General features: G+C 49.0%; 2 protein-coding genes across 2 annotated transcripts; one reads left to right on the top strand and one right to left on the bottom strand.

Moving 5' to 3' along the window:
• The first annotated feature begins 939 nt into the window (after nucleotides 1–939).
• Nucleotides 940–7,706, top strand: LOC120682522. The gene is made up of 12 exons (XM_039964477.1): nucleotides 940–1,528; nucleotides 1,611–1,674; nucleotides 2,777–3,454; nucleotides 4,146–4,232; nucleotides 4,389–4,544; nucleotides 4,789–4,866; nucleotides 5,306–5,398; nucleotides 5,490–5,609; nucleotides 6,109–6,186; nucleotides 6,309–6,488; nucleotides 6,781–6,882; nucleotides 7,179–7,706. The coding sequence occupies exons 1-12, from the start codon at nucleotides 1,518–1,520 to the stop codon at nucleotides 7,407–7,409; spliced, it is 1,878 nt and encodes a 625-aa protein (XP_039820411.1). The 5' UTR covers nucleotides 940–1,517; the 3' UTR covers nucleotides 7,410–7,706.
• Nucleotides 7,707–7,983: 277 nt separating this feature from the next.
• On the bottom strand, nucleotides 7,984–15,322 carry LOC120682521 (BTB/POZ domain-containing protein At5g03250-like). The gene is made up of 4 exons (XM_039964476.1): nucleotides 15,151–15,322; nucleotides 10,244–10,313; nucleotides 8,777–10,006; nucleotides 7,984–8,693 (listed from the first exon to the last, which is right to left on the bottom strand). The coding sequence occupies exons 1-4, from the start codon at nucleotides 15,219–15,221 to the stop codon at nucleotides 8,142–8,144; spliced, it is 1,923 nt and encodes a 640-aa protein (XP_039820410.1). The 5' UTR covers nucleotides 15,222–15,322; the 3' UTR covers nucleotides 7,984–8,141.
• Between the last annotated feature and the right edge of the window lie 302 nt (nucleotides 15,323–15,624).

Here is a 15,624-nt window from a genome sequence, read left to right as displayed (position 1 = left end):
CCTCAGTTATTTCTTTTTCCCCAACCACACCACCGCCAGCAGCCTGGGCTCCTGCTCCTCACGCTATGTGCCTCCTCTCAAGCCGCCGCCACCTCTGTTCCTCACTGTCACGATCAGACCAGTAGGCAGAAGAAACACGAGCTCTTCCTGGACGGGAGAGAAGAGAGAGTGTGCATGAGTGTGCATGCATGAGTCTGCATGAGTGAGAGAGGAGTGTTTTTGCCAGTGCGTGAGTGTGCATGCATGAGAGAGAAGAGAGAGAGAGCTGCTTCTGCTAATTGATTGCTCTGCTGTGCTTGGCGTGAAAAAAGTAGAGCAGATGCTGATTTGCTCGGTGGAGAGAGAGAGCAGTGAGCCTGTCACGATCAGACCAGCAGCCAGATGAAACACGAGCTCTTTTCGTCCTCTGAAAATATTGAAGAACCAGCTAGCCTAGACCGGCCGCCCCGCTGCCGGGCGACCGGTCCTTCAGGGACCGGAACTCAATTTTTTACGAAAATTTTTACAGATAAGCCCCTGCCGCCCGGCAGCGGGGCGACTAGGTGCCGGCCTCCCGGCAGCTGGGCGGCCGGGTATATTCTTGTAAATTTCGAAAACGAAAATATATTTTTGTAAAAAATGAAAATAAAAAATAAAAAAATAAAAAAAACTTCAGACCCCAATTGCGGTAAATTGAATGAGTTTCTGATTAGTAGGCTTCATCTGTGGATGCAAGCTGAATGTGTGGGGTGTTGGCATTTACGCCGCCATTACACGGATCCACTAGACCAAGATTTGAGAGAAGCTCGATGTGTTGGCATCCACAAGATGGGAGACGAGGACGAGGGTGCATTTTTATTTGCAGTGGAAATAGTCATCAAAACAACATGTTTTCACAATTTTATCTCTGTTCCACAATTTGCAAAGATGGCGCTCTGCTATGGCTTCCCCTTTTTTTTTGCGAGGATATGGCTGCCGATTTCTCTTAGATTTTCTTTAAGCTGTACATACCCCTTGAAAAGAACAAGCGGCTCTCGTGCGCCTAGTCGAACAAGGCCGGAGTTGTGAGTTGTGGACGTGTTTTTTCCCCCGAAAAAAATGTGAATGAGTATGATCGATTCGAATTTTGCAGTTTATTCTTTTTCTATTTTTTTAAAAGAGTGGATAACCTAGAAGGAAAAAATTGATCCGAACGCGAATCTCCCATTTGTTTATTTTTCTTGCAAATTCACTTTCGGCGAGTGCTTCGATTTAGTGTTTCCGTCTAAAAAAAAGCTATTAACGAATTTACGCCGCCCCTGTTTAACCTGAACAATCCCCAACTTCCTCTCCAAGCGTTCATTCGGGAAGCCGGAAGCTGCCCGGCGACGCGCCGCTCTCCGCCTCCCCTCCCCTCCAGCAGCTGCCTCTCCCTTGCCGCCGCGGCTCGGGGCGACCTTGCAGAACGATCGGGGTCGCATCGCTCTACGCCCCTCCACCTCCTCATCCTTAGCGGCGAGAGGAACAAGGGGCGGTGGTCTCCACTGACATCCCCCACCATGCTGCGCCGGTACCGGCACTGACTCTGGTGCTCACCCCATCCCCAAATTAGGGTTTCGATGCCTAATGCTCCACTATATCCGCTGTTGCAGGTGCGTGCGGGATCTGCGGTCGCTGCGGTCTCTCGCGAGGATCCCCAGACCGATCTCCGGCGAGGTACGCGGTTCTGTTCCCGTTGGGCTTCGCTCGGTCAGGCTGTTTGTTCTCAGAGTTGTCTGTTCTGTTAGAAAATCGGTTGTTCGTTGGAGCTCAATCAGGACATTTAGAAGTGGTGAATTAGTTAAGTAGATTTCTACTGGCTTGATTAGTTTGGAAATGCTGTTTAGGCTGGAAATTGTATTAACCAAGCAAGCAAGGATTATTGAATTAACCAAGGTGATACCTGAGTTTCTGCCTCTTGATATTGAATTAACCAAGCAAGGATTATTTAGAACACAAAGCTGCGAATGGTGTGTTGATATCCTTGGTCACTTGTCGTTGGATGTTCTAGGATTTAGGATGATTGGGCAATGTCAAGCTAACAGTAATTTCTACTATCAGCTTATGACAGTAATATCAATTACAATTTATGTTTAGTTTAGGTGCTGCATATTGGGTGTTAGGTATAATGATGCAGGGATTATTTGGAGCAGAATGCTCTGATGTGTGTGCTAATCTCCTTGTTCGTGTGTCTTAGGATGTTCTTAGGATAATCACCTTGTTTGCCTGTTTTAGGAGTAATGTCTACTAGTTGGATATGAAAGTGATAACAATCACATGTTATGTTTAGTTTAGATAGTCCATATTGGTATTGGGTGTTGTGGATTCTATGTCTAATAAAGGATGGCTGCTTGTGATTGTTCAAAAGACCTGGTCCCAACTAATTATTGAAATGCTTTATTTTCTTAATTAGTGTAAAACTATCTTTGCTATCATAGAAATAGCAGCTCTTCTCTGGTGTGTCTGATTGTTATGATGCTGTTGGTTCTTGTTTTAGAAAGCTCTGGATGGAGCTATTTTGAATGGGATACTTGAGCTTATGTGGTGCAATGGAATACTATCCCACCTAGACTAGAGTAATGTCACATGTGAACATGTTATTTGTTGGTTAATTCCTATTAGTGTTTTTTTCTTAGCTTGTTAGGTCCAGTGATTTGTTTGATTTTCCATGTAGGATGCTGACTATAACCTGTTGTAGGTTTTTTACTGCTATTTTCATAAACTCTTTTATATAGTATATGTTCAGTGGAAATGAAAAATGACCTTTTTATTGTCCCAGGGTCCAACATGCCTTAGATCCAGAAGCAACTCGACAAAGGCATCTCAAAAGAGTTCAACACAGAACACTGCCCCAGGTCCTCAAGAAGAACCTTCTCAGTCAGGAAGCAATGTTTCAAAGCTTGTGCTTGGAACTCTTGTGGTTGGTGCTGCAGCTATGGGTGCACATCAACTTGGTTATATAGATCTTTCATCGATGGACAAGAAATTGCCATTTAGCTTCAAGAATCCAGATGTCGCAAAGGTTTATGAAGATCTGAAGGTTCCTTCTGAACAAATGGTTGACCAGACACAAATCATGTCAGAACCTAACACCAAGACTGTTCAAGCTAGCAATAATGAGGCTCATACTCCAAAGGACCTTCCAAATGAAGAGGTGGGTGCATCAGAGACTCCAACTGATGGGGATCAGCTTGTTCCTGCAGAAGAAAAGAAATCAGAAATCTTAGCCCACGAGACACATCCAGTTCCAGATGAGCATGGATCTGATACTGAACTGCCATCGCAAGATTCTCTGGCTGTTGAGATAAAGCCAGTTGTACTTGATGATAAGGAAACAGGTGAAGTTCCTCATAAACAACAAACTGATAAGACAGACAGCACAATTCCTCCAGTACAGTCAAATACAACAACAGGTAGTCCTTACAATGATTCCTCCACAGATGTAGATGCAACCAAGGTATATGTTCCTTTTTTCTCATTGCTTGCCTTCTTAATTCTTATCATAATATTTACATGTTGCTGGATAGAGAATAGAATCTTCTATTTGATAGTCCCGAAATGGCATTTGAATAGATACTAGACCCAGCTGTATGATTAAGAGTCCTGTTTATCTTATGAAATTCTGAAAATTACAAATGGAATTCTTTTGCGGTTTGGTTTACATATGTAGGTATGCCCTTCATAAGGTGCTGGTCCCATGGTTTGTTGTTGCATATTTGCATCTATATTTGTTTCTAACTATTTAATTTGGTCAGACAGCTGACACTCTTGAACAACTTTTGGTAGTGAGCTGGTTTTGATTTGTATGACTGTTAATTTGAGAACCACCGGAGTTTTTTTTGTCAGGGAAGATCCCACAGTTCAGCTTTCCTTACATTGTCATAAACTTTTTTTAGCCTGGGCTTCTAAGGTACCGCAGTAGTATCTGAGAGCACGCACAAACACTATCTCACACAGACGCACGCCTCCATGCGAATGCTAGACCTACAAACTATACAGATGCAATGTGTCTGTCTGGAGATTGACGACGTTGCTTGGGGTTTCTAGTAGTTTCCATGTACAAACGTTGAGAAACTTGTCCGTGTTGTCTTGTTTCTGCAATGGTTTATGATGTTGTCTCTGACCATTGAATCAATCCTTGTTCATAGGACCTCTCAGGAGCTGATTTGACTGAAGAGAAATCTCTTGCTGAGACATATTTGCTGCAAGATGAATATGATGTTCCAAAAGATGCAGTAAGTTCAAAGTTCTCATCTCTTTAGACTGTGACAATCTCGATGAAGGACTTTCTATGGACAAAGAAGTAGCTGGAAATAACTTGATGATGACACAAATTATATCTCTTCCTTGTTATTTATCTGATTATCCTTTTTTCTTTTATTTTTCAACAGGCTGCTAAGGAAACTAGAAGGGATGAAATTGTTCCTGGAAAAACTTCCGAAGATGGTAAAGTTGTACTTGATATCATAGAGGCTATTCATGCTGCTGAAAAGAAGCAGGCAGATGCAGATGCTTACATGTATTCGGAAGAGAAAAGAAAGTTGAAGGTCTGTATTTACAATTTACAATTTCTGTTTTTCCTTGTTTATGGTCTTTACTTGCTGCAAATGCAAGGTTCGACATTAGTTTATCTTTGTGGTTTACATTATTTTCACCATTTCCTTACTTTTGTAATTGTCATGGATTTTAAGCAATTTGCAAACAATGGTGATGACTAAAGACTTCTTTATTTTCTATAACAACATATTTGATAGTTCTATTTTCTATGTTCTATTCCTTGCATCTTCTCAGGAGAAATATGAAAAGGAGCTGAAGGACACTAGGGCCAGGGAACTAATGTATGCAGAAGAGGCAGCAATTCTTGATAAGGTATGAAGCGACAGATTTGGTCCATATGACATGATTTGGTCCATATTGGGTTTCTTAGATTCCAAAGTGTAGGTATTTACTGCTTTTCATTGCCTTGAACTGAGGCTTTGACTATCATAATATAAATACTGAAATTAACTAAAATAACAATATCATGAGAGAATTTGTTAGCATGCAGCAGTCTGGATACTTGTTCAAATTCTAGATACCACCATAGGGAAGGAGTAATACTTTAAAGTTGTGTTTTTCCAGTTTTCTTTGAAAAAGGCACTCTTTAGTCTAAAGTAAAATTGTAAAAGACCCTCAGTGCAATATGCATTGGTGTTCTTCACTTTATTCAATAATGTGCTATAGTACTATTCAGTGGATCTTGCTTGCATTGAGTTTCCGATGAATTATTTATCTTTATCATGTTTTTTAATTATCTCACTGTTCTCAGGAATTGAAGAAAGAGAAACTGAAGAATGCTGCTGCAGTAAGGGAACTTCAAGAAAAAGCTGAACAAAAATTGCGGGATGAGCTGCAGAGGAAGGTGTGTCAGATTTGTTCTGCCTACTATAGATTCTCAAATCTATTTTAGCTAATTCATTAACTAATTGACCTTAGTTTTGCTGATTTAACAGGATGCAGAAACAAAGCAACAAATTGAAAAGGCTCAAGAGTTGGCAAAAGCTGAACTGGCTGCAGCTGTTGCAAAAGAGAAAGCAACCCAGATTGAACAGATTGCTGAAGCAAACCTCAATGTAAGAACTTTATGCAATATTCTTTAGGGTCTGCAGTGTTTTTTTTGGTTGTTTTTAGGGTCTGCAGTGTTATAAAGAGCCATTGGACATTATGTCACCCATTTTAAAAGTCTTGCTTGGCTTAGGGGCATTGTGTTCTCAAATTTGGCTTTGCACCCTTGGAATGAAATGCAGAGTCCTGGCTAACTTAAATGCTTTATTGCATGCACATGTGGTTGTAATAGGCCTGATTTAGAGCATTATGGACTATTTTAGAACATTGAACATTATGAACATTATGGACTATTCAGTATGTAGCAAATTCTGTCCACGCTCCTTCCCTATTACTCTATGTTCCTTTTGACTGTTTCATATTTCCATCCCAACTCTTCAGCAAATGATTCCTATTATGCCCTTTATGCCAGTATATATCTTCAATTGCTAGAAAAACAAGTTATCCATAATTTCAGCTTGCCTGTATTTGGTTCTACTCTAACCTTGTTTTTTGCTTCCGTTTCAGATTGATGCGCTGTGTATGGCATTTTATGCACGATCTGAAGAAGCTAGGCAGAGTCATTCAGTTCATAAGCTTGCTCTAGTAAGTTTCCTTGAAACTCCTTATGTGCTTGCCTCCAGGTTCTAACTATTGAAAGCATAATTGTCATCTTATCTTCTTTTTTTTCAGATTTCATGCTGACATAATTTGTTATTATCTTGCAGGGCACTCTTGCTTTGGAACATGCTTTATCCAGTGGATCACCAATCAGGTCAGAGGTGGAACTATTGCGTAAATCTGTCGAAGCCATTGACAAAGATTCACTGTTAGAATTGGCTCTTTCATCTCTTCCAGAAGATGTTTTAGATTATGGGTCAGATACACGGATGGAGTTGAAACAAAAGGTATTTTCATGAATGCATCTGTCCATACCTTTACTGAATATGTAACAAACTACTGTTTATCAAGATGTTTTGTGTAAGATAGCTGCATGCCTTATTGTTCTGAATGGCTATGGAGAATACTAACCTCACAGTACTCAACAGCCTGGATTCTTGTTTTGTGAACCCTGACTAGTTTTTGCACTCATAATTCAAATATTGTGAACCACAAAAAGATGTCATGAATACTTGTTGAGAACCATCAGTTTGGCCACCCAAGTTAAATGCCTAAATGACCATACTTTTTCATGTGCAGTTTAACTCCTTGAAGGAAACCATCAGACATTTCAGCCTTATACCAGCAGGAGGTGGCGGAATCCTGACACATGCTCTTGCTCGTGTTGCTTCTTCCATCAAGGTGAATGCTATTGCAATATTTTGTCTAACTAGTTAAGTAATTGGGGACTTGTGACTTTTGCATTGATGTTCGTGAAATATTTTCTCTGCTATTACATTTCTGACTTGTGGTCAAGAAGTGTCTAGTGATCTGATACAACTGAAATCGATAGCATACCTCAGTTTAACTTTAGGGCAGGCACTGTGTTGCTTCACCGTGCTGCCCCCAATGAGCCTCTTGTAGTCTTAATTAGTATATCTGAGGTGGTATGTTATCCTATTTCTAGCTGAGTTTCCAATCACTCTATTGGTTTCCAGATTAAAGAGGATAATTCTGGAGATGGCATTGAGTCCCTTATAAACAGAGTGGAAAGCTTGATTATAGATGGAGACTTGAGTACAGCAGCCGAGGCCTTGGAAGGAGGGTTACATGGAAGTGAAGCAGCGGAAATAGCTACCGAGTGGGTTAAACAGGCGAGGAAACGCGCAATCGCCGAGCAGACACTTGCTCTTCTTCATGCTTGTGCTTCTTCGACCACATTCTCTTGATTTTGACCATCCGTTTTTCCTTCCTTTTTGTTCAACGGGATATTGCTGGTTTCAGTATTCTGTGCAACTGCATATTTTTCCCAGACCATGCTGCACATGCGGGGGTGGTGAATGAGAAAATCAGATAGTATAGGGAGCCACTCGGTCTCCAGCGGGCCCTGCTTAACTTTACTCATGTAAACAAAGCTATTAAATAAATTTTGGCCTGTAGCTACTTGCTGTTCAGACATTGTAGTCCACAATTAAAGCAATACCTTTTGGATGCAATTGCAGAATGTAATCCTTTTACGGGCTACAGTATAGTGATATCGACTTGTGGGGCTGCGTATGCCAAATGATTCTTTGCTGTAGCCGTGTACAAGGTGTTTAGTCTATATTCCCTCCATTCCAAATTTTAGGTCGTTTTGATAAATCTAGATATATAATTTTTACTATGCATTTAAATATTATGTCTTCATACATGGCAAAGATTATGTATCTAACCAACGAGTGAACAAAACAACCTACAATTGAACGGAAGCAGTAGTGGACAGATTAGACATGAGTAGAGCAGGTCGAAGCCGTAGGGGAAATCTTAAGAATGTTCAGCATTTCCTAAAAAGAAGTTACATGCACATTCTAAAAGTCACCTGTTCGGCAAAAGGAATTGAAAAGAATGAATCAAATGCACTTTCTACCTACATTTGAAGATAAATCATCAAATGGAACCACTAAACCATCCCAATTCCCATGTTAACATCCAAAGGACATACGCCTCTTGTCGCTGGCGCCCGGCAGCGGCAGCGGCTCCTCCCGCTCCCGCTCCCGCGACGACGACCTCCCGCCGAGCCCGAGCTTCCCGAGCAGACGGCTCAGGGCGCTCTTGGGCTTCCCGAGCTTGCGGATCTCCTGCCGCATGCTCGAGCACTCCTCTTCCAGCTCCGACACCCTCTGTCGGACCTCCTCCACGCTAATCGCCGGCGACAGCTCGCCGTGCCGGCCCGCCGCGAAGCCGCCCTCGTCCGTCATCTCCGACCCTGCAGCGAAGTCCACATCTTCCTCGGTCCTCCGTGGCAGCACGCAGTTGTCGGAGCTGGAGCCCCGGTCGGCGTTGTCCGACACGAAGAACCACCCGGCCACCGTCGTGCGCAGCCGGAGCTGCTCGAAGAAGAGCACCTGCACCACGACGCGCAGCGGCAGCCGCTCGTTCTGCGCCGCGTGCGTGCACGCCTCCAGCGACAGCTTCTGGCAGTTCATCAGCCGGCACAGCTGCTCCCGCTCCGAGTCCGTCAGCCACGGGTGCGCCTGCACGCGCGCCACGGGCACAAATGTGTACGGTCACATGGCTCAATCGATTGAAGAACGGTGGTGATGAGCTGCCGCTATACCTTGAGATAGATGTCGATGGCGCGGTAGAGGCCGTCGTCGATTGCCCGGGCGTAGTCCGGGACGAGCGCGGCGATGGTCTGGAACTTGGAGAGCTTGAGGTTGGCGTCCGTGCCGACCTCCGCGAGGTACCCGTCGACGAGCTTGGCCACCGTGCTGACCGGCATGAGCTCGGCCGAGGGGGCGTCCACCAGATGTCCCTCGTCGGTGATCTCCGGCGACGCGGCGAACGCCGACGTGCTCGTCATCATGAACTGCTCCAGCATCCGCTGCGCGCTGTCCACGTCGTAGAGCGTCTCCGCGGAGTAGCCGGTGTTGGGTATGAGCAGGTCCTCCAGCATGGCCTCCTCCAGCTGGTTGCCGGCCCTCCTCTCCAGAGCGTCCCGGCACGCCGCGCTCGCGTGCAGGACCGTGGCTGTGCGCAGCAAGCCGAGCAGGGAACGCGTCGGGGCGACGCCCTTCTCGGCCGGGAGCAGCACGACGACCTCCTCGAGGAGGACCCTCTGGTCACCGTCCGAGAGCACGGCCGTCGTCGTCCCCAGAGCGCCGTCGCTGTTATCCCCGTGCCGCCTGAGCCCGGAGAGGTGGCGCCTCGCGTAGTGCATCAGCGAGCCGGCGACGTTCTCGGGGCTCATGCCCTTGGACCGCACCGCCGCGATGAGTCTCTTGTACACCGGCAGCCTGAACGACGACGCCTGCTTGTACCACCAGTCCGCGCCCAACGACCGCGGCTTCCCGGCCGCGCTGATGCCGTTCCAGACCACCGTCTCCTCGAGGCTCTTCGCCGTGTAGTACTCCAGCATGGGCCACCCGAAGAGGGTCGGGTCGGCGCAGGCCTTGCTCGCCAGCGAGTCGATGCACCGCGGCACTATGAGGAGGTCCTCGGCGTCAGGGAGCACGGCGTCGCACGAGTGCAGCGCGCGCACGGCGTCGTTCCAGGTGCCCAGCACTTGGGAGAGGAAGGCCTCGGCCTGCTCCACGAGGTTCTCCTCGCCGTACTCCTCGGTCATGGCTAGGTGCTCGGCTGCGCATCGCAGCGGCACGACGTTCCCCGCGTTCAGCTCCATCCTGACGTCGTAGCAGAACATTGCGGCCAGCCGGAAGGCCTCAGGGCCGCCGGGGACGTCATCCAGCCGGACCGTGCACGGTTTGCCGCCGCCGCCATCGTCGTCACCGCCGGTGGCCTCGTTTATCAGCTTTTGCAGCGTGCCACTACGGTTGATCAATGGAGACTGAACCAGACGAAAAATACAGTGTTTAAACGTTGTCAGTGTGCAGAAAATGTGCGTACTTAAAATTTCCAAGTTATCTGACATTTGAATGTGATATTATCTGCAAATCTGCAATTCAGGCCACGCAGCACAGTGCGGCAAGGTTTTGCCATATTTGAGCAAGCATTATTACAACACTGAAAAATGATTGGCATGATGTGCTAGAAAAAGAACGAGATGGGGAAAATGTACATGTACCTTGTGGAGATGGAAAGATATCTCTCCTACTTCAACTACCGCATCACTTTCAAGCTCAGTATTGCAAATCCTGCAAGAAAGCCATTGCGGTTATCAGCAGTAGCAAGATTTCTAGCGTCAAAGTGCGGAGAAAGTATCAAAGATTCTGCAGTGTTCATCTGTCCATTCATTCCATGCTGTCAGAGGCATCACTCAGAGTTTCTAAAAGGCAAGGATCTCATTTGAATCTGACCAGAAAAAGACACAAATGCCAGACCTGTTATGCTGTTACTACATGACTCCCAATGATTATGTGGGAGCTTGGGCGGGTTAATTATTTGACTAAATTCAGCAGGATCTTCAATCTTAAATAGAGATTTCATCACATTAATGCAGTCAAAGACAAAGGAGTCTGGCGCAAAGACAAAGGAGTCTACATGCACTCGACTGACAAAGCATCGCAGCTCAAAGCGCTACAGAACAGTCTTGCTCTTTGCTCCAAGCCAGTCCAGCTCCATGTCACCAAGAAGAAACTCCTCCTGAAGACCAAGAAACCAATGTCAGCCGCTGATCTGGTCAAGCTTGCTGAGGCTGTGGGCCTGGGAACTGCGACTGCTGATGCTCTTGATGAAGTCCTTGCAATAGGGGCTTCGACTAGCGCGATTCTGGACCGGGCGCTGGCTTGCACGGAATGATTGAACTCGAGGCTCCTCCCGCGCGTACTGCTTTGACTTATCCTGTTAGCAATAGCGCGATCTGTTACCGCAGGTCCTCTTCTGTTAACCTTGTAGCTTGTGGTGCTGCGCCTCCACTCCTTTTGTTGTCGACCTTATCTGGCACCGCGTGTTCGGTGCTCTGTGTTATGTCCCGTGCCTGTGTGCACGCCTACCCCAGTTTCTGTAACGCGCCCTTGCTCGCTGCGTCGGGCGGAACTTGTTTCCAGTTTCAGGTGTTGCTTTGTGCCTATGGCCTCTAACTGTCAATTTCTCCTTTGTTTCCTGGAATGTCAGGGGTCTTGGGGATGCGGATAAGTGCAAATTGGTTAAAGACTCCCTTCTAACTGCTCGTGTAGACATCGCCTGCCTCCAGGAATCCAAGCTCCGCACGATCACCTCCTCCAAGTCTCGCAGTTTCCTCCCGCCACACCTCACTGACTTCCACTGCGCTGAAGCTGTTGGATCCCGCGGAGGGATTATCACTGCCTGGAACGCGCGTGCTTTCACTGCCTCGCTTATATTGCTCACCGGCACACTCTGACCTCCTTTTTCACCTCCACCTCCTCTGACACAGTTTTTGCGATTACAAATGTTTACGCTCCTGCTGACCACAGGGACTCTCGTTCCTTCCTTGATGATCTCAGTACGATCGCAGCTCAGGTGCCCGGTAACTGGTTTCTTATGGGCGACTTCAACCTGATCAGGGGGGGTGAGGATAATAACCACGGGTCTATTAACCAGTCGCTCACACAGGCTTTCAATGACTCAATAGATAACCTAGGGTTGATCGACATCCCGCTCCTGGATAGACTGTTTACCTGGTCAAACCACCGTGCGTCGCCCACTCTTGCGCGGCTAGACCGCGTCTTCTTCAACAACTCGATGAGTTTGGCCTTCCCGAACTCCTCCCTAACTTCCCTGCCTAAACCAACCTCCGATCACACTCCAATCCTTCTCACCATCTCCACCTCTATCCCCAAACCAACCCTTTTCCGTTTTGAGAATGCCTGGCTAAGGGACCGGGGCTTCCTTTCTGCGGTTCTCCCTGCCTGGCATGGCCATGGACGAGGCGACGCGGCTGGTGTGCTGGTGAGTTCGCTAAAATCAGTCCGGGGCGCGTCCAAGGCTTGGGCGCGGATCAGGCGCGCACCACCCTCCCTCCACCCCAATTGCAAATTTGTCATATACATGTTTGACGTGCTCGAAGAGTCTCGTGACCTCTCTGTAGGGGAACAGTTCCTCCGGAAGGCATGCCAGGACAAGCTGGCCGTCTCCATCCGCGAGCGCGCTGCTTATTGGAAGCAGCGGGGCAAGCAACGGGCCATCCGCGAGGGCGACGCCAACACCCAGTTCTTTCACGCGCACGCTAGTCAACGCCTGAGGCGGAACCTGATTCGCGCCCTGGAGGTAGACGGGGTGATCGTGAGCTCGCACGACGCGAAGACGGTGGCGCTGACAAACCACCTGCGGCTGCTGCTGGGTGTCGAACACCCGGCGGCCTGGTCCTTCTCCCTGGAGAACCTATACACTACCGCAGCTCGCGTCAACGCTGCCCCTCTTATCGCTGAGTTCACGGAGGCAGAGGCACGGGCGGCGGTGCGTGCCATGAACAGAAACAGTTCGCCTGGACCGGACGGCTTTGGCCCGGGTTTCTACTGCGCGGCATGGGACACCGTTGCTCCTGCAGTGATGGCCATGGCAAACGCCTTCCACAGGGGGGAAGCGGAGTTGGAACGCCTCAACCGTTCCTTTGTGGTCATGATCCCCAAGCATAGCGTTGCGACAACGGCCGGCAACTTCCGACCCATCTGCCTGCAAAACTGCTCCTTGAAGATTGGGCAAAGATGCTCACGTCGCGGCTGCAAACTGAGATCCCCAAGATCATAGATGTGGATCAAACTGGCTTCATCAAGGGTCGCTCAATCTCGGAGAATTTCATATATGCCATGGAGCTCGTGCAATGCTGCAACAAACGAGGCCTCCCAACGCTAGTGCTAAAGCTTGACTTTGCCAAGGCCTTTGATTCAGTAAATTGGGGCAGCTTGCAGAGGATAATGGCGGTCAGAGGTTTCCCTCCGGTCTGGTGTCAGTGGATTGCTGCTCTCCTCACAACCTCCAAGTCGGCGGTGCTGGTCAATGGGACGCCAGGGCCCTGGTTTGCCTGCAAAAGAGGGGTCCGTCAAGGGGACCCGCTATCCCCTTACCTCTTCCTGATTGTGGCCGATGTCTTGCAGCAAATGGTGAAGAAATGCCCCCAGATTAGGCATCCAGCTGTTGACAATCTGCCTTGCCCTGTATTGCAGTACGCTGATGACACCCTAGTAGTGCTCCGCGCGGACCGCGACAGTGCCCGGGAGCTCAAGGAGGTGCTGGCCGCCTTCTCCGCTGCAACTGGGCTCAAGATCAACTACAACAAAAGCACGCTTGTTCCGATGCACACCAGCACAGCAGAGGTTTCTGAACTTGCCACCATTCTAGAGTGCCGGGTTGGATCTTTCCCACAAACCTACCTTGGCCTGCCGCTATCCTGTGACAAGCTTCGCCTCAATGCCTTTGCACCTTTGATCTGCAAGTCAGATAGGTATCTGGCCGGCTGGCAAAGCTCCCTCCTCAACCCCATGGGGCGTGCCGTTCTGGTCAACAGTGTTCTGGACAGTCAGCTTATCTACGCCATGTCCTCGCTCCTTCTCCCGCAAGGCACTCTTGATGCACTCGACAGACGCCGACGCGCGTTCCTTTGGTCAGGCGATGAACACGTCTCTGGTGCTCAGTGCTTGGTTGCTTGGGAACGCGCCTGCCAGCCGAAGGAATCTGGAGGACTGGGCATCAAAAATCTCGCGGTGCAAAACAAGTGCCTGCTGCTGAAGCTGCTTCACTGGCTGCACAACCCGGGTGAGTCTGCGTGGGCGAGCTGGGTGCGCGGTAGGATCGACCTGGTCACTTTGAACGGTGACCTTGCCGGCGCCCACTGGCATGATCTGAAGGAGCTGCTGCCGATGTACCGCGCGGTTACGGTTTGCAAAGTGGAAAATGGCGAGTCCACCAACTTCTGGGAGGACAAATGGCTCTCACAAGGGCGATTGGCGGTGAGGTTCCCCTTGCTGTACTCCCACGCAGCCACCACCGAGGTGACGGTCGCTCGTGTTGCAGGTGAGGGCATCGAGCCGTTCTTGGTACCGCGCCTGACTGTTGGAGCTCGAGCTGAATTGCCACTCTTGAGGGGTTTGCTGCTTCAACTTGTCCTAACGACAATGGAAGACCGGCGTTCCTCACCAATCTCTGGCAGAGCAGATGAGTTGAGAGCCGGGCCGGTCTACCGCACAACCATGGAGGCGACGGGTGCGGCCCGGTGTGACTTTGCGGATTTTGTCTGGAACAACCGTGCGCCGCCGCGTGTGCAGTTCTTCGCGTGGCTGCTGACTCAAGATCGCCTGAATTGCCGATCCAATCTTAAGGTGAAGAACATTCTTGATGATGGTATCTGCGAGCTGTGCGGTCAAGAGGCAGAGGACTGTCAACACTTGATCCTGACCTGCCCCTTCGCTACTGAAGCCTGGAGGGCGCTGGAGATAGATGCATCAGGATGCAGCGTCCATAGCCTCTGGGACATCCCCCGCCCAGCTACCATCCCCCTCAAACACTACAACAGTTTCATACTTCTGCTTAGCTGGAACCTTTGGAAACACAGAAATGAAGTCATCTTCAGAAGCCTGCCGCCATCCCATGGTAGGCTCTGGAGTGCATGCAAAGAGGAAGCTCGAGAATGGAGGTGCCGTTGGAAGCGGGATGACTACGCCATCTGTGAGGCCTGGTGTGTGAAGTTTTCCAATATGTAAACCAAACTCTATCTTTTGGTTTGGAAAAAACCTTTTTTCCTCCCACCCCTGCTGAAGATCTCTGGTTTGTAAACATTTTTTGGCTTGCAAAAAGCCCGTTAATGAAATTCAGGTGGGGGATGCTCTCCCCCCCGGTGACCGTAAAAAAAAAAAACATTAATGCAGTCCATGGCTTACAGATGTAATTAAGATCGAAGAACACAGATGACAATTGACAGCATTGCATACACGACGAGATCGAAAACACGGGAGCGAATCAGCTTACTGATCTGCTTGCAGCTGTACTGTACTGTACACCCATCTCGAACCAGAAATACGAGCGCATCATCATAGGAAGAAACAATGAACACGAGGGAGACAGCAGGGCAGAAAGTACCAGGTATTAGGGTCTTGGAACTGGAAGCATTCCGATGGTTTGGAGCCGATCACCTTGGTCGCCGCCGCCATCAACCGCCCACCCGTTCTCTTCCGCGCGCCGGCGCCGCTCGCTCCTCCTGCGGACGATCGATCCGGGAAATGCGACGATCGATCAAATTGAGATTGAGGGCGGCGGCGCTGCGGCGGAGACTATTGGCAGCGGCAACGGCGCGGCGAGCGGCAGGCACCGATCCGCAAGTATCCGCACCGGCGCCGGCGGCCGGATCGGCAACGGCCGCGCAATGCGCGGGCACCCGAGGGAAAGTCGTGAGAAGTTTAATTTGTGGGAGCACCACGGCGTACCTAGCCTCTGGTCTCTCGGCCGGCCGGCCGGCGCCCGGCGATCGCCTGGCCTGTCCGTTGCCGCGCGCCGCGGCTAGCTGGGCGCAGTGCTGCCGCCACGTGACCCGGGCGCTCGGGCGTCCTCGGTCGT

The sequence above is a fragment of the Panicum virgatum genome, chromosome 7N (assembly GCF_016808335.1).
Source record: "Panicum virgatum strain AP13 chromosome 7N, P.virgatum_v5, whole genome shotgun sequence".
Lineage (NCBI taxonomy): Eukaryota > Viridiplantae > Streptophyta > Magnoliopsida > Poales > Poaceae > Panicum > Panicum virgatum.
Note: the sequence above shows the minus strand (reverse complement) of the source record. Positions and strands in the feature narration are given on the sequence as shown.